The sequence below is a fragment of the Solanum verrucosum genome, unplaced genomic scaffold (assembly GCF_900185275.1).
Source record: "Solanum verrucosum unplaced genomic scaffold, falcon-dt-bn FXZP01000239.1, whole genome shotgun sequence".
Lineage (NCBI taxonomy): Eukaryota > Viridiplantae > Streptophyta > Magnoliopsida > Solanales > Solanaceae > Solanum > Solanum verrucosum.
The window spans coordinates 179,062-201,571 of NW_026020009.1; the positions used below are offsets into that span (position 1 = coordinate 179,062).

Below are 22,510 nucleotides of genomic sequence, written 5' to 3' on the forward strand. Positions count from 1 at the left end.
TGAGAGCAATCAAGAAGAAAAGCCTTTCAGGAGCACTGCTCTGTCAACGATACAAATGTGTTGATTACCAGCCAGCCAGTATTGCTTTACTCGAAGTCGATAAATATAACAAAATCTAGCAAGACATTAAGAAAAACTACACACTGGACAAGACCCGTCGGAGTCTATTGCTGATGCTGCTTCAGTGAAATATATAGATGTTGTCAAAACTCAACAGTGGAAACATCTAAATAAGTAGAGCATCCCTCCTGAGATCTGCTAACCAACATTCTACTCGGCTTACAGCAAGCCAGCTATCTTCAGAGCATTTTCAAAGTCTTCTTCACTATTCCATGAGGGAATCTGCATAACCAACATGAAACAATTAACTTGAGTCTAATGTTATGTCCCATGGATAAATACCAAATTGAACTAGAAATTGCCTAGATTCTTTTTCCTGTGAATAGCAGCATTCGACCATAATCCTAAATGCTTTGTTCATCTTATCTTTATCTTGAATCACATCTGCATTTCACTCGGAATTGTATTATAAGTTTTTAGTTTTTACTGCACCCCCACTCCCCTCCTCACACACACAATGACGAAATTCTAAAGAGGTAAGTTTGTTCCATCTTAACTGGGGGTAATATACTTTAAACTAATTTCAGGCCACAAATTACCAACCCTGTGTATAGTTAATCATGATACTATATCTCCAGCCTTATTTAGAAGACCATGAACATAAGCAGTCAGATGCTAAGCACCTGTATGCACGTATGACCTAATCCTACAAAAATTTTGGGTAGGATCCTAAGCGTCAAAAATAAAGAAAAGCCCAAAATGCAGTAACGTAAACAATAGATACATGCCTCAGCCACTTGATGGTTGAAATGGTTCTCAATCTTTGACATTAGCATGTTGTCTCGGTCACTGCACAGCAAGTTGAATATCGCACCTGCTCAACACAAGAGGGAAGTGTTGCATAAAGTTCATAACATTTATATGTGGCTCATTTTCAGCCATTAATCTATCAAGGAAGCATGCATAAGAAAGTGACAACAAATTACCTTTGCGTCCAAAACGTCCTGCTCTACCAATCCGATGCAGGTATACCTCATGATCTGGCTCTGTTGGACTCTCATGTCTCACAGGGAGGTCATAATTAACCACCAAATTAACCTGCAAACAGATTATAATAGCTTTTAAGATTTTCTAAATGTTAACCACCAAGACAGAAATCAAGAAAGAAAGAGATTAAATATTATTGCTACACAACAAGCTGCACATCCAGAAGAAGAAACAAACTTGTATAGCATATATAAGGTTGGCAACTGGAAAGCCTCAAATCTAAAGTTACCTGTGATTGGTCAAATCCACGAGCAAGAAGATCAGTTGATATAAGAATTTGTGTCAATCCATCTTTGAACTCCTTGATTATTTTGTCTCTGTCTTCTTGCCTAAGAGCACCTTGAATTGTTGTCACTTCATAGCCATAGTCAACCAATGACTTATGCAACATACTTGCACTGTTTCTGGTACGAACGAATATAATTGTTTGCCCCACCTTCTGTCCTAGTTCAAGTATTCTGTCTTTAATCACCATGATTTTTGAAAGTTCATCTGGACACTGCACTTTATACTGCTTCACTGAATCCAGTGAAAGTTCTTCTTTCTTCACAAACATTTGGTTGTAATCTTGCACGAAAAGATCTTGAACAATTTTTGTCACAAATGCTTTGACATTTTCCCCAAACGTTGCAGAAAACAGAAGCACCTGCAAATTAAGATGATGAAAAAGAAAAGTTCAACATCAATTTTTTTCCAAATAATCGTCCAATGGGGGAAGCTTATCAGGAATAATGTATTATAAACAACAACTTACAGACCCATTTGCAGCCCTCACCACATCCCTTTTTTGCAGAAAATAAACTCAGGTATTAGCCAGCTCTATGAAATGCACCTTAATTTAAGCCTCAGACTATACTCGGTACTCACTAAATGAAAAAAGTGAAGATTTAGATTTTAGATATTGCTTGATATTCTACTCACACTCCCTATCCCATATGCGTACATATAGAGGAAACGTGAGGCAGCCCCTATTCCTTTTACTAGTGAGATAAAGACTAGCAGCGATTTTGCTTCTCTTTATTGTTTTGCAGCTGTGAGTGCTATGTGCATTGTCAGTTGTACTTCAAAGCAAATTTAGTTGGTTAGTTTTGGAACACTGAATTTGGTAAATGCTCCATGAAGGACATACCTACTGAATGAAGAAATGTTCTATTCATGTTAGCACTTGCACTTCTATTTTGCGTCCTATACTTTTCTAGGAGTTGTTCTTCCTTACAGAGAGATATACGTTTTATACATCAGTAGAAAATACAAAGAAATTTTACTACTTTCTACATTTATTTTATATAGTATTGGCCTGAGATGAGTTTAAATGGAGTGACAGGACTGTGAGAAAGAAGAGACAAATAACCATCTCTTTCTTCTTTCTTCTTCTGTCTAACAGTGATCAAATGGACTATGCTCGAGTATACAACAGAACATTGTATAGAAGAAGCAGAACAGTTGGTAAATTCTTTGTAAGTACCTTAGGAGTTCTTAACAATTTTTTGAAGGTCTCCATCATTAGAGAATGCAACTTTACCAGTTTCAAGAAAAATGGAGTGACATGATCAGTCTTGATTCACCCTCAACTTAAGTTGCGACTGAGGCACAGTTACTACTGTTGTAAAAAATAATTTGATGCACCAAAGCTGTGACCGAACAACCATTGAAGCTGGAATGGACAATGGGAGGCCTGGGTTTAAACCCTAGTAGAGGCAAAAAACAATAGGTAGTCTCTTCCTATATCTGTCTAGGCCTTCCGTAAAAAGATTTACTTAGGAGGTAAATTATTATAAGTGCAGGTAAGTTGTCCCGGAACCACCATCATAAGAAAACAAGTATACAATTTGATTTGTAATTCTGACATGCTAAATTTAGGTATGCTGCAAAAGTTTCTCTTTTCACTTTTGTATCAGGAAAAATGTAATGTGCCACTCTAAGGCTCAACCATTTGAGAGACTCAACTTTGCATGTGGCCTATGAAGTTTTTCAGACTCTTATTACAAACTAAGCAATTCGCAGCAGCATAAACCTCAAAGATAATTCCATCATCAGGTGAACTGAAAATTTAGAAAGCACAAAGGCCAAACTTTAACCAACCTGGCAGTTAACGCTGGCTTTAACGATTGCCTTCATTATTCTTATGGAATCATCCTGAAAACCACTCTGTTCGTGCACACAAAAAAACCATTTCAGATACTGAAAATTGATAAAAGGACAAAGCACAAACTCTTAACATTTGGAGCAAAATCCCTAAATATGAGACTGGAAACTAGAAAACTAGCTCATTATGCTCAACACTACCATTCATCTTAGAAAGCAAAGGTTAAATCCATTTTTTACACCAACAAACACAAAACAAGAAGTGATTTAAATAATTCAAAAATTACATGTATAACAATAAACATCAACAAAAGGGGGAAAAATCCAAAGGAACACTAGCAAGTGCGGATAGAGAACCAATTACCTCTGCCAACATGTGGTCCGCTTCATCAAACACAAGAATTTTCATGCAACTCATGCCCAGTTTCCTTGCCGTCACCCACTTGTTTATAGTCCCAGGTGTGCCAATCACTACTTGTGCCGTAACAGGCGGCCGTTTTGAAATTGGAATATAGTTGGCAGAATCTGCTGGGATACCTAACTCTGATGTTATGCCAGTGAACTTCCCCATCTTCAATAGCACTTCCATATTCTGCAACATTATCAACCATTTAAAACTAAACCTTCTAAAGTATTTTTTGTTTGTTGAATAATGAAGAAACGGAATAATGAAGAAACGTCTTAAATTCTTCTTTGAAATGTAAAAACACTAAAAAGTATCATTCTTTCCTCAACTTCCTAATTGATTCTACAATTCCCCATAAAAAAACAGCTTAAACCACCACTCCAGATGGCAAACAATCAAATCAAACATGAATACTTCGCATCATGTCTGGCCATCTCAAAAACTATATGCATGAACACATAAAACATAACCCATACAGGCAACATTATATACAAGCAATGTAGGTAAAGTTTCTATAATATAGATATGTCGTGTAGCATATACCTTTCTGGAAATAGATATCTAGTGAAGCATATATAAAACTAAAAAGCATGCATAATCTGACACGCATAATGTTGCGCAAAACTTTCTATTCAGCTAAGCATTAAAGTTGTGAAGTAATTGATCCTGCAAGAAATTAATTCTCCAATGCCAACATTATTGTTGCACCCAAAGATAGGCAGGTCAATGATGTTGATCAAAGATCTAGGGAGACTACCTCGGCTAATTTAACCTCTCACCACAGATAGGAAGAGTCACCTAGTGTTTTGAACTTAAGACGTCATGGCTCTCAACCACTTGATTGACAACTTGGCCACACCCCTAGGTGCCAACAAGGAAAACTTGATTTCTTTCCATCTACCTAAGCCTTAGTAAGTTAAAGGAAATTCTTTACCAGTAACAAGATCCAGGTGCAGGCGAAAACAAAAATGAACAACAAAAAGAAGAAGAAAAAGGGTATTCGCATCTTATATCATACCTGAATAGCCAATTCTCTGGTTGGACAGATACAGAGAGCTTGAGGGGCAGCAAGCTTTGGATCAATCCGACTCAACATCCCAAGCACAAAGCAAGTAGTTTTACCAGAACCATTATGAGCCTGAGCAATAAGATTCTTGTACGGAGGCGTAAGAATCATAGGCAAACTAATTTCCTGAATCTTGCTAGGACGCTCAAACTGCATTTGTACATATAATCCCTTCAATAGCTCAGGAGATAAGTTCAAATCCTCAAATCTCTTCGCTGATTTGTACATAGTATCGCCAGATGTAACCTATATATTTCATTGATAAAACCCTAATTTAGCTAAAAAAATACAACAAAATCAGCTTATTCAACTCCAAAGAGTGAATCAAATCCAAAAAAAAAAACAATAAAGAGTGAGGAAAAACGTACCGCTTGTATGCTGGAATCTTCCGGCTCAGAGAGAGTGGAGTTGTCTCTTTTGGACTCATCGACTTGTAGAGATCCGATATTTATCTCGGCAGTAGCGCCTTCTTCATTAGAAGCGGAAGACTGCTCAGCTTGATCGATCTCGTCGGCTTGGTCTGCCGACTGCTCAGCTTGATCGATCTCGTCGGCTTGGTCTGCCCAACTTTTGGATTCCGGTGCGTTTGCCGTAGTAGAAGCGGCGGTGCTACTGGTGGCAGTGGAGGTACTGGAAGTGTCGGCCATTGTGATTGTGGCAGCAAAAGTAAAATGTCAATAGAGGAGATGTAAATATATATATGGCAGCGTTGCTTGAGACTGACGCTAATTTTAATCCTGGTAAGAATTTATTTTGAGAAATTATTCACCACAGAGTTTTTTATTCCACAAATTTAGGGACTCTTAATGTTGTTATTTTAAAATCTATTTTTATATTTAAATATAAATATAATATTCGTCTCAATAAATATAGTTCTATACAAAAAATGATATATATTGATAATAAGTTAATAACTATAGAAATGATACAATGTCCTCAATATTTTTTTAAACTATCTCTGTAATTTTGAATTATAATTTTTTTGGTTATAACTGGGAAATATTATCAATACAACAAGAACCATTTACAGAATTAAATAGTATCCAGTATCACCACCTCCTTCTAGGAAGGTTGCAACTTGTAACCAGTGGCGGAGCTACAGTGCCTCGAGGGTGTCCAATTGAACACCCTTCACCGGAAAATAATACCGTATATATAAGTAAAATACTATTTGCAATGATTAAATCTAATACATCCCCCCCCCCCACCCACCCACCCAAACACATCAAGATGTTGTGCCCCAGCGGTGTGAGGCTCTCCTGCTCACACTGCAACTATGTCATGGTTAGCAATCAAATCTGGATTCTCCAACAAAGCATCTAAGATCGGATAATTGTGTAGATGAGAGAGTGGGACGGGCCTTGCTCTTAAGGTCGAAAAAAGACCTGACTGCTTTTTTTCTGGGAAAGACCAGCTCTACGAGTGTGAGTTTGAATTTCTACAACTGCGTTTTATAATCATTGAAACACTCCTATTTTATTATTACTCTAAGTTATTAACTTGTTTCTTTAATTGTCTAAGCTAATTAAATTACACTCTTAATTAGAAATATAGATTTAGTAGCTTATTGAATTTCCAATGAATTTGACTTTTCATTAAAATTTGAAATAAAACTTAAATGTAATTATTTAATTTAAAAGTTAATAAACAAATTTTAAACCACTATAAAGCTGCTAAAAGTGAACAAAAGAACACCTAATTTGATTCTGCTTCCATTATTCATGTCTCATTATTGTTGTTATTACCATAGACTAGTGAAAGCTTGAAACATAAAAATAACACTATTCATAAATTTTTTAGCTTCGCTGCTGCTTGTAACTCTGTCCTTTCTTATATTTTGGATAATGGTATATTTGTGAATATCACTGTTGAAACATGATGGCTAAAGATAAAATAGTACCCCTCTTGCTTCTCAATCTCTTCTTTCAAATTATTGTATTAATATGTAGAATAAGTTGTGATTTCTTGCTTTATGATATGTTAGCATTTGGCAGTGGTGTATCTTCATTAACTCACAATTTTTTTTAAAAACTACTGTTAAAACTTTCAGTAGTGTTATTATTTTATTTTATTATGAGAAGCATGAGTATTTTATCCAATGATATCATTATAATCTTTACTAATTCTCATCCTCTTTTTGTACATGTGATCCCATATGAGTCCTCAATGGACTCTTCATCTCTTTGGTATTTGAGTTGGCCATGAAATCCCAACAAAACTTCTTGTATTCGAGTCAGCCTCATCACTCATTCAAAAGAAAAGGAAAGCTAATATACAGGGATGGAAGAAAGTAAACAGGGAGTCGAGCAAAAATATAGGCTGTATATGTTAGTATACATCTGATATACAGAAAAAACAATCGATATAAACTGCTATACAATATCTATATACAGTTGTTACAGGGACGAAAATGGATTGTAGCAACAACTTGGGTTAAATTCCAGTGCAGGCGAGCAGTAACTAAATTTGGGCCTGAGAAATGATATTTGGGCGAAGCCCAATAGCTTGTTTCTCCTTTAATTAAATTTTGTCATGTATTTTGTTTGTTTTAATTGATTTTAACTTAATTAAATCTCTTAAAACGAACCATTTGGTTATGATGATTTATTTGAGTGATTTTATTTAATTATCTTTCTTTACTTAGTAATTTTGACAACGTTTGCTTTCCTTCTAAAATTATTTAATTTCAAATGTTCCTAAGTTAATTTTCTTTCAAGTTATTTTAAATGTCTTTATTTACTTCTTAAGTGTTTTTGCCCAAAAGTTAGTCAAGTAAGTCTTTTTTCAAGTTATTGGATAACGTTAGTGGATACTTCAAATGCCTTAAAAACCTTTAAATTTTTTAGATTTAATTTTGTTAAAGTTTCCTTAATTTCTTTTAAAAAATAAAGTGACGACTCCTTTAAAAATTGATTTTCTTTTAAAAGTTGAATTGATTTTTAAAATCGATTATTTCTTAACATATAACATCTGCATATTTAAATATAAACTAAGAACATAATTTGCAAGATATGGATAAAATAAGTAGATATCTACTTTATCAAAGGCCAAAATATTTGAAATTGCGTATGTGAACATGCTTAATAAATATTGAAAACAAATTCATAGCAGTAAAAACTCAGAAAAAATATACCCTACGTATGAAATCATTCAAGAAAATCAGAGCCCATACAATTGATCAACGAAATTTTAATCATATGTATTGATCTATTGTCTATATCAATTATTTGAATCAACATTAATCTTTCGTAATAATTATATTCACCAACTAAGAAAATTATAATTAAGATTTTAATTGCAAATGAAATTCAGAATTTACCATAAGAAGAACTAAATCAATGTTAACAGTAAAGATGCGAGGCTTTTTAATTTTATATTGCTCTATGACGAGAGAGAGAAAAATATTGCTATATACCTAACTATCAACCTATTTAAGCTCAATATTTCTTTATTTTCTCTTAATTTATTTAATTGACAATTAAATAATTGTTTTTATGAATAAAAGTAAGGTTCTTGACACTTAATTAAATATCATAAATAAAACCTTAAGACCAATCTTACACTCCTATCAAACAATTTGTTCATATTTTATAAGTTTTAAAATTAAAGAAATATATTAGCAAATACTTATTCGAAAAAGACTGAGTAATGATTTTTTTACTCCCTCGGTCAATAATAGTTGTCTACTATACGAAAAATAGTTGTCCAACAATAGTTGTTCAGTTTAATAAATCAAGACATAATTTACTTTTTGTATCTATTTTACCCTTGCTATTAAATACTATTTATCATTTAACTCATTTTTCAAAGCATTAAATTTAATAAAGTTAAAAAATAAAATAGTAATATTATCTTTATTATTAATTATTTTTAAAAGGTGTACCAAGTTAATACCGGACAAAGTCGGAGAGACACAGAGAGGAGTATTAGGAAAATGTTGATAATTAGTGTGATTTTTTCAGGAAATTCAATTGAAATAACATTTCAGAAAAAAAAAAAAAATTCTTCTTTTCTTTTTTCGAAAATTGGCTCTGGGCTGTACTAATTTGTTGAATTTGTGAACTTCAATACTGTTTTAGCTAAAATTTATTTGTATTTGATTGTGTTCATGCTGCCTGCCAATTGCATGAAGTTGTTGATGATGGTGATGGCGGCTACCGCCGCTATTGCTATTGTTGCTGCGGAAGAAGACGGCAGAATTGGGGCAAGTTTTCCGGCGGGAGTGCTGCGTTTAGAAAGAGTGTTTCCGGTGAATCACAGTGTTGAGTTAGAGGAACTCATAGCTAGAGACCGAGCTAGGCATGCTCGAATGTTGCAGAATTTCGCTGGTGGAATCGGCAATTTTCCAGTTATCGGTTCCTCCGACCCCTTCCTAGTCGGGTATGTTAGTTACTATGACGGATTAGAAAGATTAACTATTCTCTCCGTTCACTTTTATTTGTCAAATTTAACTAATTTTCAAAGCTAAATTGATACGAAGTGCAATTCTTCACGTATTAATATGATGAAAAAAATGCATTTTAAATTTTTGGTCAAAGTAGATACTGTTTGACTGTTACGAAGCTAAATGTGATAAGTAAACGTGAATACAGAGATGAGCTCCTTTTTAAAATCTTCATTGTCAATTATTTGGATAGTAATTTCCACGAATTTCAGGAATGTTTGATTCTTTTTGATGTTATGGCCTGTGATACTCTGGAGAGAGTTTTTATTTATTTGATGCACACGAGAATCGGTTGAAATGGAAAGAAAATTTGTACTTATTCGTATCTGGTTTGAGAAAAAATTGATCAAGAAAAGGTCTTTGGTGCTTGGGATTATTATATTGACATTCTACCATTTGTGCACACATCCATTTTGCATTTGTTGTTCTATGAGGTCTTTTTTTGAAATGGCTTGGAATGAGAGATTCCTGATGTTGCAACGTACAAAATTGTACTTCATTTGTATGATGATGTGCTTGTCGTTTTGTTATTGGTGGTTCGGTGGTTCCTGAGATTGAAAGGTATAGAAAAACATTCATGATGATGTGCTATCTGTTTCATTGTTGGTGGTGCTTCGATGTCATTTCTACAGGTGGATTTTGGTTCAGATCTGGTCTCTTTGCTTTAATTCTTGTTGTTTATTAGTTCTAGGGTAGAACTTTTAGTTAAAATTGATGTGCTTTGTTTTATGGGAATTTCTAATATATGATCAAATATGGCATTTTCTTTGTGTTGTTATTGGAGTTGATGATTTAGTGATTGCTGTTAAGCACTTTGTATATACTGTAAATGTGCAGCTCTTTCTCCCAACCAATGTTATTGACCATCATCTTTTTTGGTTTTCTATTTTTGCTGTAATTTTAGCTTTTATTATACTAAAGTCAAACTGGGATCTCCACCAAGAGAATACAATGTGCAGATTGATACCGGAAGTGATATCTTGTGGGTTACATGTGGTTCCTGCAACAATTGTCCTCAAACAAGTGGACTTGGGGTAGACCTTATTTCCTTCATACTGTCGTTACTTCACTTTCTTTATAAATTATGATAAAGCAAAAAAATTCTTAGAATTTCGTAACACTATATGTTATTGCAGGTTGAGCTCAACTTCTATGACACTGCGAGCTCATCAACTGCATCTCTTATCTCTTGTTCAGACCGAAGGTGTGCTTCGGATGAGTGCTCTAGCGAAACAAATCAGTGTGCTTACACCTTCCATTACGGAGATAACAGTGGCACAACCGGTTATTACGTGTCGGATTTGATATATTTTGACACGGTCCTGGGGACCTCACTGACTGCCAACTCTTCATCACCAATTGTTTTTGGGTGAGTGTGATTACTTGGATGGCTATATTGATATACTCTTATGTGTATGTGGAACTGATATCGATCATTAAAGCCTATTAAAAAGAGATGTCAACCAAAAGAACCTCCTAATTACTTGATTAATGTGGCTAACCTTTCTTAAAGAAAAGACCCACTATATGACGCTAGTCAGTGAAATCAAAATATGGATAAGTTAAAAACTAATACTTTTGGGGTCTAATAGGATTAGATCATCATTTTGTTCCATGTAAATTGAATTTTGGCATACTTCTTCAACAAGGAACTCGGTTTTTGCATGAATCTGTTTTTTTTAATCTCTGTGATACAAAATGACTTTATCATGAGCATTTGCTTACTGTTTAAAATAAGCTTCATGTAAGATATAAATCAGGTCTTGGAACGCTGATTACAAATATGTCCTCCATTCACCCTCCTTCCTTGTTTATGTGGCGAAGTTTCTTTTTAATCCTTTCCAAAAATAATGGCAACTTCCTAAATTTTGGAACCATTTAACTTAAACTTTGCATTTTACCCTTAATGAGTAATGACAAACATTTATACAAATGTGGCCTGCTTAAGATCACAAGTTCCATAAGTCTTTCTTTAATTCTTGGGAGTTGAATCCCAGAAGGAGATAGAAGGAAAAGGATTGACAGCGAAATTTATATGCTAGGTATTTCGTTTTCTTCAATTTCACTTTAGCTTTTGTTTTGATTACATAAATCATTGTATCTATTTTCCGTTGATTTTGGTCAAGGTATCCAAAATCATTTGACCAGATCTGGTAAGGATTCCACACCCACACCCATGTCGTGTCGACAGGGGAGCGGCACCGAAAATGAAGAGTCCGAGCAACTTAGATTTAGTAGTCTTGCTAACATAGGACTAACAAGATCTGTATTATAGAGAAGTAAAAGTTTATCAATATAATTGAACTTTTACTAATCAAGGTTTTGTTTTAGTAGCAAACCATACTTCACCTAGAAGCTATCTGAATCATTTGTAACTAGGCAACATGATTCTCTCTACTTGATGGGTAATGCAATGCTTCAATGGTGATCAAATGTGCATAAATACTAAATTCATTTCTTTTTGTAGGGAAACTGAGTAAATAGAGTTGAGTTGTCTCATGCATGGTCTAACATTTCTGCTTGAAGATGTCATTTGACACAATGCTTTAGACGTTTTTGTATACTTAAAGTATTTGATTGTTCTCTCATAAGTCTATGTCTATAGGCCCCATTGCTTAACGTTCTCTTTATTTTATGGTGGTAAGTTTTAGCCAGTGCATGCATTTTCTTCTTAAACTTTGATTTGAAATCAAAACAGGTGCAGTACCTCTCAGTCTGGGGGCCTGACCAAGATGGATAGAGCAATTGATGGAATTTTTGGGCTTGGTCAACAAGATCTTTCAGTAATATCTCAACTCTCTTCACATGGAATATCTCCAAAAGTGTTTTCACATTGTTTGAAAGGAGATGGCAATGGTGGAGGTATACTAGTTCTTGGTGAGATTTTGAATCCGAGCATCGTTTATAGTCCCCTTGTTCCGTCAAAGTACGTATTATTGTTTTAATTTCTATATGATAACTAAACTGTTTTGTTCTAGATTAGAATGTTAAGAAATTAAAAGTGTGCACGAAAGCTGGTCTGGACTCCACGGTTATCAAAAAGATTAAAATTAAAATTAAAAGTTATGTATGAAGCGTGCCTTAGGTTATATGATAATCATTGTGATAGCTTGTGATACTGGTAGAGCATGAAAATATGCAAAAATGATCCTATGTGCTATTTGGTTCCAGTCATTATACCTTCTCCATCTTGTATATCTGTTAAAGTAGATGATAAGTCCTTCTTGCTTAGAATTGTTTGTAAGTAATTTGTGCATCAAGTTGATATCCTGCAGCAGATGCAAATATTTTACTGTCCCTCCCTCAGCACCAGGGGTGAAGCTAGTAAGAAGGAGGGGAACCCCCTTCATGAAAAGTATTATACTGTGCAAATAAAAAAAAATTGGGTTATATAAAATTGTTGCATCCCCTTGACTTTAGGAAAAATTATAGTTCAGTGGTAAAGGAGGTCCAAAAGTTGGTGTTCTGAATCCCCCTATATAAGTTCTTGGCTCTACCACTCAACATTCCCACCTTCTCAGAAAAAGAAAGAGAGAAGAAGTGGTTAAGCAGCATTAACTTCTCGATATCAATCCACCGTCCAAGAGCTTGGTAGAGATTAAGCAACATTAGGCTCTTGATATAAGTCAACAGTCCAAGGGCTTGGTATTCTATTTGGCATTTCAAGATGTGTTATGTTTCTCAAAGTAGTCTACATGTAAATATGGTGGCAACATCAATACGTGAAAATCTTTCAATATATCCATCATTTTAGTTTTGAATGCCAGATGGATTGCTCTTCACATATAGGTAACTATATGTAACTTACCCAAACATATAGGTTACTTTCATGTACTCAACACGTATTCCACTTTTGATAGTTTTTGATGTTCTCCGACATGCTTGTGCTTCCAATCAGTTATTTGCATTGTTAATAGTGTGTACTCAGAAAGAGGATCGTTGAGGTGTCATCTATTTGTTGCTTTTCTCCAATCGTGCAGGGTTCATTACACTGTATATCTGCAGAGCATTGCTGTTAATGGGCAAATTTTACCTGTTGATCCAGGAGTTTTTGTGTCCTCTAATGATCGAGGAACTATTGTTGATTCTGGTACTACTTTAGTTTATCTTGCGTCAGAAGCTTATGAACCCTTTATCAGTGCTGTAAGTGTTTTTTTTCCCGATTTGCTCCAAGATTCTTAAATTAATTTCCACAATTATATTTCTTTGTTGAGTGAACCTGTTATATTTGCCCATTAACTTATAAGTTATACCTATGGACCATAGGCTATGATTATAATCCAGAATTAGTCTTGATCTAAAGATGAATGCTTAAGGTCAGTGGTTATATATCTGTCCCCTATATAATCACCATCTTTTCCGGTGGGGATTCTAGTCAGTATTAATCAAATATAATCAACGGACTCCGTATAATTAAAGGCTATCCAATTCAGGTTTTAGACTTGAATTCTCCTTCTTCCTGGTAAACTTAAATTACCTTGGCAATTTAATTGGTGATCAAGTAATCAAAATCATCAAAAGTACTATTACGTAAACAATTCTAGCAAGAAGTCAATTTAAATAATAATCAAGAAAATATAATGATTAAACCTCCAAACAAGAATCTATCTAAATCCTAATAGAAGGTATTTAGTTCATAAAGACATTTGGTTTCCCTTGTCATCAAAAAAAGAAAAGACATGCTAGAGCAGCACCAAATATTCAAAAAACATTATGATTTAAGTTACAATGGATATAGAAAATCTCTATATAGGATCCTTGATCTTTGGTGAAGTTTGAATCCTTCTTGCTTCTTGGAGTTACTTTGAGAAACAGCAAAGTCGAATCACTAAAATGCGCAGATCAGATGGGCATCACTAATTAACAAGTTCTCTCTACTTTTGTTTTAACTTATTCATCTGCAGATAACTGCAATTGTTTCACCTTCAGCCAGGCCAATCATATCAGGGAAAAGGCCGTGCTATCTAGTTTCTTCAAGGTTGTTTTTTTGTTTTCAATGAATGTTTAATCGTAGTTATAAGAACTTAAATGGTCTATACACACCTCTTTGGTGACTTGAGCATGTCCCCCTATTTCTCAAACAGCATCGAGGATATTTTTCCTCCAGTGTCTCTAAACTTTGCTGGTGATGCATCCATGGATTTAAGACCAGCAGACTACCTTGCTCATATGGGCTTTTTGGTGAGTGTTAGAACCTGCATATTTTGTATTTAAACATCTTCTACTAAAAGGTCATATAACCAAGTTACTTTTATCTTCCAATTTTTATGAACTTCAAAGATAAGTGACTCTATTTTATGTGTTTAACAGGAAGGTGCTGCTATGTGGTGTGTTATCTTTGAAGAAAATGATCTAGGATTAACAATCTTAGGAGGTTGGTTTCTGGATAAATGGTTACTTCGTGCTTCATCTACATCTTAACTTCGTTAGTGGTTGCATAACATTGTGGGTGATAATCTTTATGCATGTGTGCTTGAGTATTGTGGGTGCTTAACAAATTTTCATTGAAGTTTGGGAGTTTCAGTCCCTTGCATGTTGATGTTCATTTGAAAGAATCAAAGAATTCTCCTTTATGCTGTCAACTACTTTCTCAAGTCATGGATGAAAAATATGCTTCCTTCTTAGCCCAGATGCATTTCCTGCTATTACTAGATTTTCTTGGTTCTTTGCTCTTATAAAATCCTTCGAAGCTTTAGACTATCATAGTGAGATTTCAGTGAGGTTAAACAATTGTAAATAAGCCGAAAGGTAGCATGTATAGACATCTATCACAGGCAGTTGTTCTCTGATGTTCAAAGAGAGCAGAAAGTGGAATTCATGGAAAGCTGATTAGTGGAAAGAAACATTATATTGTGAATGTGGTTGCACTTCCATTTCTAATGGTTCTGTCTGTATTATAGAAAACACCTTGTGCTATGATCTTTCTGTTTCTGTGATAATGTTGGTTCAGAAGTACTTGTATAGGCTAGGGAGATTGTCGTCCGCTAGAGCAGTTGTAGAAACAGATGCAGAGTTCTTGGTGTAACGTAGTTCATGGACATAATGTAGCAGCCTTTTGTATATCTTGGCTCTGTGTTTGTCTTTCTTGTAGCTGTAAATAGTGAAACTGAATTATTTGTATAGGCTTGTATCTTGTTCATTCCTTTCATGCAGCAAGTAACAGTGAACTCAAATTGAAGGGATGAGGTGTAAAGTGTTTGTATAGTTTCCAATAGTCCACTGTTGAAACCTCAAATCAAAAGTGACAATTTTGACAATCGGCATGTGGCCATAGACCAAAGCTAAAACTAGTATTGGTTGTGAGAAGTGATGAATATAATGCAATATGGATCAACTTTATGTGTGCTTAACTATCTTCTCCTAATACTCTATGAGATGCTCCAGTCTTTGAAACAACTATGTAATACTATATCCCTCACACGAGAAGAGGAGGTTGGTGGGGGAGGGGGGAGGGAATGGGTGTCCTTGATATATGATCTCATGCTAGGTAAAAGTGAGACGATCAAGTGGCTATAGGAGTCATATGTTCTATGTGATTTGGAGTGGAAATATTGATGTCATGATGTAGTTTTGTCGTACAATATGTATCTTTGCTGGTTCCCTAGGGGGTTGTTTGGTTCACTTACTAGTTATATGGGGATTATAATGCAAGGATATATTGTTTATGCAATAATTAATACTGAAGCACTTGTTATGTGGTGGTTACTACAAACTATAAATCAATTGTCCGGTGATCACTTTGTTCTTATTTGACCAACCGAACACTGTATTATCTTATGAGGAATTTTATGTTGGGATTATTTGCTTCAATACCACAACTAAACTACTCCTAGTTGCATTGCTTGCGTCATTACTGCCAGACTATAGAGAATCTAGAGTAACGATTGAATCTAGTTGACACTCACTTCTCTTTCTCTTCTTTTACAGATCTTGTTCTTAAAGATAAGATCATAGTATATGACTTGGCCCGACAAAGAATTGGATGGGTAGAATATGATTGTAAGTACCATCTTTTAAGATTCGATTCTCATTGCTTACGTCTCCATACTGCCACCTTGCTTAGAGATCGTTGATGAATATCTACACCCTAGCAATTCTCTGTAAGGAGGGAGCTCGGATGTCATTCACTTATATAAAATGCTTTTGTTATAGGTTCATCACCCGTGAATGTGTCTATAACCTCGGGCAAGGATGAATTCATGAATGCTGGACAATATGTTAGCAGTTCATCAAGCAGTGTTCCCTTCAATCTGCCACTAGCTAGAACTAATGCTCTTCTTTTACTTTTTTGGGAGCTGATGATCGGTTCCTACTTGTGTAGCTTGACTTCAATGCTTCTCATCGTTTTCCTTGATACTTGAAATACTCTGCTAATTATAATATCAATAGAGCACAGTTGGAAGGATTATGAGGATTTTGTTGGAAGCAAGGCAATTCTTTTTTCAGTTCTTGCTTCTAATGATCAAGTTGTAGAGGTAAAATGTCAGAAGGCATTGGGTTCTTACAGAACAGTAGTTTGTGTATAAGATTATAACGATGTAAAAGCGATTCACTGTTGTAGTTAGTTAAGTCATTCATGCTTTGTATTTTCATCTGTCTTGTTTGTAATGTAACCACATAATGCTGAGAATGATACTGCTTTTTCCCCATCGCGATGAGGATTTTTAATTGTCATTTGCAGAGTGTTAACTGTGTAAGAATCTGTTTGCTATTTGATTTTTACGTTCTATGCTTGGAGAAATATTTGCCCAGTAGACACAGCAGAAAATGCTGTGACTAATTTTACAGAGAATAATATAAACACCAACAACAACATACCTAGTGAAATTTTATAAGTGAAGTTTACAAGTATGTAGACCATTCCCCCCATCTCGTGGAGGTAAGGAGAGTGCCTCCAGATGTTCCTCGGCTAGAGTACAACATATTAACAACCACAAAATAATGCGATAACCTAAACATAATCAACAACAGGTGATGGTGGAATCAAAAGCAAGACACTATAGGAAAACAGCTAAATCCCTCGAAAATATAAAAGTGATAAAATTTTTTAAAGGATTTATTATCAATTTAACTAAGTCAAATAATTTTCAATATTTCATTTTTATTTTTAAACAATATTTTCCAAAAAAAGTGTTGACTCTATGTTTGTGTTTTCAGAGATAGATGTGTCTCTGGAATCATCACAACCAACCATTTTCTTCACTGTTTTAATTATTGTGAAGTATGATATGAAGTATAGAATAATCTTAATGTTTAGAGTACATTAATAGTTGTCCCTTATTGTAATTTGACTCTCAAATACACTTTTTAAAAAGATTAGCCAAATGCAATTTTCTTATGAAAAGTACTTCTCAAATGAATTAGCCAAACACAAAGAAAAACCATTTTAAAAAAGTGACTCCCTCTAAAAATAAGCTGTTTTTAACGATAATGCCAAACATGGCCTAAGTCTCTGATATGATTTGTGTCTCATCATAACCACTAATTTTCTTTCACTGCTGAATTATTGTGAAATACTATCAACTGTTGTCTCTTTAGCTAAAGAAGACTTGTGCAAGAACTTTGAGAAGACTTTGGTGCAGAGGAACAAGACTCTGTGAAACACAACAATGGCCGATGCTGTAATTGGTGCTACTGTTCAAGTTTTGCTTGAAAAGTTGATTTCTCTCACTATCGAGGAGGTCAACAGCTCAAGGGATTTCAACAAAGATCTCGAAACGTTGACACAAAATGTATCCTTAATCCAAGCTTTTATTCATGACGTTGAAAGACCACAAGTTGACAAACAACAGTCTGTGGAACAATGGCTCAACAGGCTTGAGAGAGTTGCTGAAGATGCTGAAAATGTGTTTGATCGATTCAGATATGAGTCTCTCAAAACAAAAGTGATGAGCATCCGAAACTGCCCAATGAAAAAGGTCAGTGGTTTCTTTTCTCATACTGCTTTTAAAAGAAAGATGTCTCAAAAAATCAACAACATCAATAAAGAGTTGACGGCTATCAATAAGGTAGCCAAAGACCTCGGTCTACAATCACTCATGGTTCCTTCTCGGAAAATACTACCAATTCGAGAAACAGATTCCTTAGTAGTTGCTTCTGATGTTGTTGGTAGAGACATGGATGTTGCTGAGATAAAGGGGAAAATTTTGAACATGAGAGAGGAGGATGCTGTTCTGTGCACCATTCCCATAGTGGGTATGGGAGGTTTAGGGAAAACGACTGTGGCTAAGAGGATTTACAATGATGAACACATCAAGCAAATCTTTGAAAAGAGAATTTGGTTGTGTCTACCTGAAATGTCTGAAATTATGATCTTTCTTGAACAAATCCTCGAATCACTGACAGAGAAGAAAGTTGAGGTTCAAAGGAGAGATATAATAGTCAAGAAGCTACAAGATGAATTGGGAGGAAAAAACTATTTTCTAGTCCTGGATGATTTGTGGTGTGTTGACTCTACATCGTGGCATCAGTTCGTTGACACCTTGAGAGGAATAAATACATCTACAGGAAATTGCATTCTTGTGACTACTCGTATGAAGCGGGTGGCTTCCACAGTAGCAACAAATCTTCATATCTTGGGAAAGTTAACAGAAGATCATTGTTGGTCTATTTTCAAACAAAAAGCATTTGTTGATGGCAGGGTTCCAGAAGAATTTGTGAGCATGGGCAACAAGATTGTTAAAATGTGTCAAGGTCTACCGTTCGCTGCAAGTGTGTTGGGAGGCCTCTTATGCAACAAGGAAAAACATGAATGGCAAGCATTTCTTGATGGAAACCCCCTTGTTGCAGGTGAAGATGACAACGGCGAAAATAACATAGAGAAAATCCTAAAACTCAGCTATGATTATCTACCATCTCCATATCTGAAAAAATGCTTTGCTTACTTTGCAATGTTTCCAAAAGATTTTAAGTTTGAAAAGGACCAACTAATCCAACTCTGGATGGCAGAAGGCTTTCTTCATCCATGTCAAGAGACCACCATGATGGAAGACATCGGGAACAACTTCTTTCAACTCTTGTTGAGAAATTCCTTGCTACAAGATGTTGTGTTAGATGAGCATAACAATATAAAATACTGTAAGATGCACGATCTTGTGCATGATTTGGCTGGAGATATCTTAAAATCTAAACTATTTGATCCGAAGGGCAATGATGGAGAAAAACTTTCTCAAGTGCGATACTTTGGGTGGGACTCACCAAGTGATCAAATAGATAAGATAAATGAGCCAGGACGGTTGTGCACACTGTTCTGGAGAAGCAACTATATATCGGAAGATATGCTGTTGAGCTTTAAGTTCTTGAGAGTTTTAAATTTGTCCAGTTCAGGAATCTTTGGGTTGTCAGACAAAATCGGGAAGTTAATATACTTGAGATATCTAGATATCTCGAGCACTGAGATCACAGCCTTGCCCCACTCCATTTGCAAGCTCTATAATTTGCAAACATTTAGAGTCAATTATTGCTATTCACTCAAGGAATTTCCATATGAGATGGGAAATATGATAAGTTTGAGACACATATATTTCTACTCTTCGTCTCAGATGCCACTTAACCTGGGACAATTGACTTGTCTTCAGACCCTACAGTATTTCAATGTGGGTTTGGAGGAAGGCCGTCGAATAGAAGAATTAGGTCGCTTGAAGAACCTTAGAGGTAAATTGAGGATCAACGGTCTACAATTGGTTCGTGATAGAGAAGAAGCTCGAACAGCATGTCTACGGGAGAAATTGAATATTTACAAGCTGGCATATTTATGGTCCCACGAGGAATCAGAAGGATGTGAGATCAATGATGAGCATGTGTTGGATGGTCTTCAACCGCATCCTAACTTGAAAACATTTGAAGTGAAGAACTATTTGGGTACTAGATTTCCTTCATGGTTCAGTGAAGAATCGCTACCAAATTTGGTCAAGTTGAAATTAAGTGGTTGCAAAAGGTGCAAAGAAATTCCATCGCTTGGCCAACTGAAATTCCTTCGGCATCTAGAGCTGGTAGGGTTCCATAAGGTGGAATGCATTGGAACTATATTTTATGGTATTGAGGTTAACAATAAGGGATCAAGCAGCAATAATGGCAATATCCAAGTGTTCCCGTTATTGAAAGAACTAGTCTTGGAGGATATGCATAGCCTTATTAAGTGGAAGGGAGTGGAATTGATACCAACAAATGGAGTAAGAATGTTTCCTGGGCTTGAGAAGTTGAAGATTAGTAACTGTCCATTGTTGAAAAGTATTCCGAATCAATTTGAAATCCTACGTGAATTAGAGATTAGAGTAGTTGACAGTGAAATGCCATTGTTGAACTTGTTCAACAACTTGACATCTCTCTTAGAGCTTAGTGTCTATGATGTGAAAGAGCTCACTTGTCTTCCAGATGAGATGCTACGCAACAATTTGTCTCTACAACATCTGTCAGTCTCATATTGTGGAGAGTTTCGTGAATTGCCACAAAGCTTGTACAATCTCCATTCTCTTAAGAGCTTAAGGATTGACAACTGCACCAATTTCAATTTTTTTCCTGTTCCCAAAGGAGAGAATTATTTGACTTCCCTCCAAAGTCTTGAGTTATGTTACTGTGATGGATTGACCAGTTTACCAAGTGGATTACTAGAGCATTGTCGGTCCCTGGAATCCTTGAAGGTCCACAACTGTAACAACTTAGTTTCCTTCCCTTTACATGTGTGTGGAATGCCTTCACTTTCATATTTGGGTTTATCACAGTGTCCCAAATTGATTAGTGTACCCTCAGTGGGACTTCACCATCTCACTAGGTTACGGGAATCACATATTGGTCCTTTCTCAGAGATGGTGGATTTTGAGGCATTCCAATTAATGTTTAATGGCATTCATCAACTATCGTCCCTTCGTACATTGGAGGTGTGGGGACACTTGCACTGGGATTCTCTGCCCTATCAGCTTATGCAACTCTCTGCCCTAAAAGAGATCCGGATATATGGATTCGGAATCGAGGCTCTTCCTCATAGATTTGGCAACCTTACTTCTCTTGAAAGATTACACCTAGTGGGCTGCAATCGGCTGCAACATGTGGACTTCTCAGATGACATGCCCAAATTGCAGCTTCTCTGGATCCAGGATTGTCTATTGTTAGAAGATCTGTCGGATGGACTCGGCAACCTTGTTACTTTGCAACAGTTAACTTTATGGAACAGCAAAAAACTAGAGCATCTGCCATGCTGAGATACCATGGGACGTCTCACCAAATCACGGTACCTTGGCTGCCCACAGTCAGAAGATATTTGCACCAATTGGAGTGGCCCAAACGCCCAGTGGTCCAACATTTTCCATATTCCATATAATGATGTGGGGTTCGGTCTTGGGTAAGTCTCTGTTTCTCTTTCAGTTTCTGAGTTGCATTTTTTTTCTTCCTGCGCTTCTTTGGCTCTTAAAATGTCTAGCAATATTGGATCATCTTAATAGGTCTTGTTTTCTCCTAAAATTTCTCTTTTTTAGTGGTTGCTTGTAATGACCCGCGTCTCCATTTTCCAAGAAGGAAATGTGTGCGAAAACTGACTTCCCCCCCCCCCCCCCCTTATGTTTCAGATGGTTGAAACAACGGCATGGAGAAGACTACAAAGTTTCATAGTCATGGTTGTCAAGGGAAATTGCATTTCGTAAATTCATTTACATTTGGGTGGAACTGGAATTGAGATACTATTTCTGTATGTGGAAAATTCTGGACTAAGATCTGTCAGCTGAGGCCTTTCTTGCATTGTGTACATGCTGCACCTGCCTTGTCTTGTATATAGAGATTTTGTCTCCAGCAAACAGTTTTTTAATTTTTTTTTTTAACGTTGTGTGGGGTTAGGCTTGACCCCTACCACGTCTGTAACATCCAAAAAAGTTACAAAAGCAGAAGGGGACATGGACCTAACTTCCAGCAAAAGTTGATAGATTCTTTAATGTATCTCTGTTTTTCCTTTCGAAATTTATCTTGGCTTATGTTAGTGCATACTATGATGGATTAAGGTTGTGTTTGGTAGGAAGGAAAATGTTTTTCTGGAAAACAAGTTGATTTTTGACTTATTTTCTCATGTTTGGTTGGTGAGTAGAAAATATTTTTCAGAAAAGATTTTTAGTGTTTGATTTATGAATGAAAAATATCTTTTATTTTAACTAGAGTAGAAAATAATTTTTGAAATTGAAATTTTTTTTTAAAAATAAACTTAAATTTTTTTTGGGGGGTGGGGCCTGGTAGGGGGTGGGTGGGGGTCGAGGGTTGGGCTGAAAAAATAAATTTTTGAAGTTGAAAGTATTTTTTAAAAACGAACTTAAAATTTTTTTTTGGGGGGTGGGGGGCTGGTAGGGGGTGGGTGGGGTGCCGGGGGGATTGGTAGGGGTGAAAAAAAATTAAATTTTGAAATTGAAAATATTTTTGAAAAACA

The 22,510-nt window shown here is 35.6% G+C and overlaps 3 protein-coding genes across 3 annotated transcripts in view; 2 read left to right on the forward strand and 1 right to left on the reverse strand.

Moving 5' to 3' along the window:
- On the reverse strand, nucleotides 1–5,355 carry LOC125819756 (DEAD-box ATP-dependent RNA helicase 38). Its single transcript, XM_049499199.1, has 8 exons — nucleotides 5,033–5,355; nucleotides 4,617–4,910; nucleotides 3,557–3,784; nucleotides 3,190–3,255; nucleotides 1,337–1,753; nucleotides 1,047–1,158; nucleotides 849–934; nucleotides 1–342 (listed from the first exon to the last, which is right to left on the reverse strand). The coding sequence occupies exons 1-8, from the start codon at nucleotides 5,309–5,311 to the stop codon at nucleotides 280–282; spliced, it is 1,545 nt and encodes a 514-aa protein (XP_049355156.1). The 5' UTR covers nucleotides 5,312–5,355; the 3' UTR covers nucleotides 1–279.
- A 3,349-nt stretch (nucleotides 5,356–8,704) lies between these two features.
- Nucleotides 8,705–16,469, forward strand: LOC125819798 (aspartic proteinase 36-like). Its single transcript, XM_049499239.1, has 10 exons — nucleotides 8,705–9,044; nucleotides 10,013–10,142; nucleotides 10,245–10,477; nucleotides 11,807–12,034; nucleotides 13,089–13,251; nucleotides 14,013–14,086; nucleotides 14,193–14,289; nucleotides 14,419–14,482; nucleotides 16,036–16,107; nucleotides 16,261–16,469. Exons 1-10 carry the CDS (start codon nucleotides 8,773–8,775, stop codon nucleotides 16,467–16,469), a joined length of 1,542 nt encoding a protein of 513 aa, XP_049355196.1. The 5' UTR covers nucleotides 8,705–8,772.
- Nucleotides 16,470–17,717: 1,248 nt separating this feature from the next.
- LOC125819799 (putative disease resistance protein RGA3) overlaps nucleotides 17,718–22,510 on the forward strand; it is a 130,264-nt gene continuing 125,471 nt past the window's right edge. Inside the window, exon 1 of the mRNA XM_049499240.1 lies at nucleotides 17,718–18,467. Coding sequence (XP_049355197.1) covers nucleotides 17,718–18,467 — 750 coding nt within the window. The remainder of the gene's footprint in view (nucleotides 18,468–22,510) is intronic.

Bases quoted from the DNA above. Each gene is read 5' to 3' on its own strand.
- LOC125819756 (XM_049499199.1), bottom strand. From the start codon at position 5,311: ATGGCCGACACTTCCAGTACCTCCACTGCCACCAGTAGCACCGCCGCT. The intron at 4,911-5,032 runs GTACGTTTTTCC...TGAAATATATAG, and splicing joins AAGATTCCAGCATACAAGCG to GTTACATCTGGCGATACTAT. The intron at 3,785-4,616 runs GTATGATATAAG...ATAATGTTGCAG, and splicing joins CCAGAGAATTGGCTATTCAG to AATATGGAAGTGCTATTGAA.
- LOC125819798 (XM_049499239.1), top strand. From the start codon at position 8,773: ATGCTGCCTGCCAATTGCATGAAGTTGTTGATGATGGTGATGGCGGCT. The intron at 9,045-10,012 runs GTATGTTAGTTA...CTGTAATTTTAG, and splicing joins TCCGACCCCTTCCTAGTCGG to CTTTTATTATACTAAAGTCA. The intron at 14,087-14,192 runs GTTGTTTTTTTG...TTTCTCAAACAG, and splicing joins TGCTATCTAGTTTCTTCAAG to CATCGAGGATATTTTTCCTC.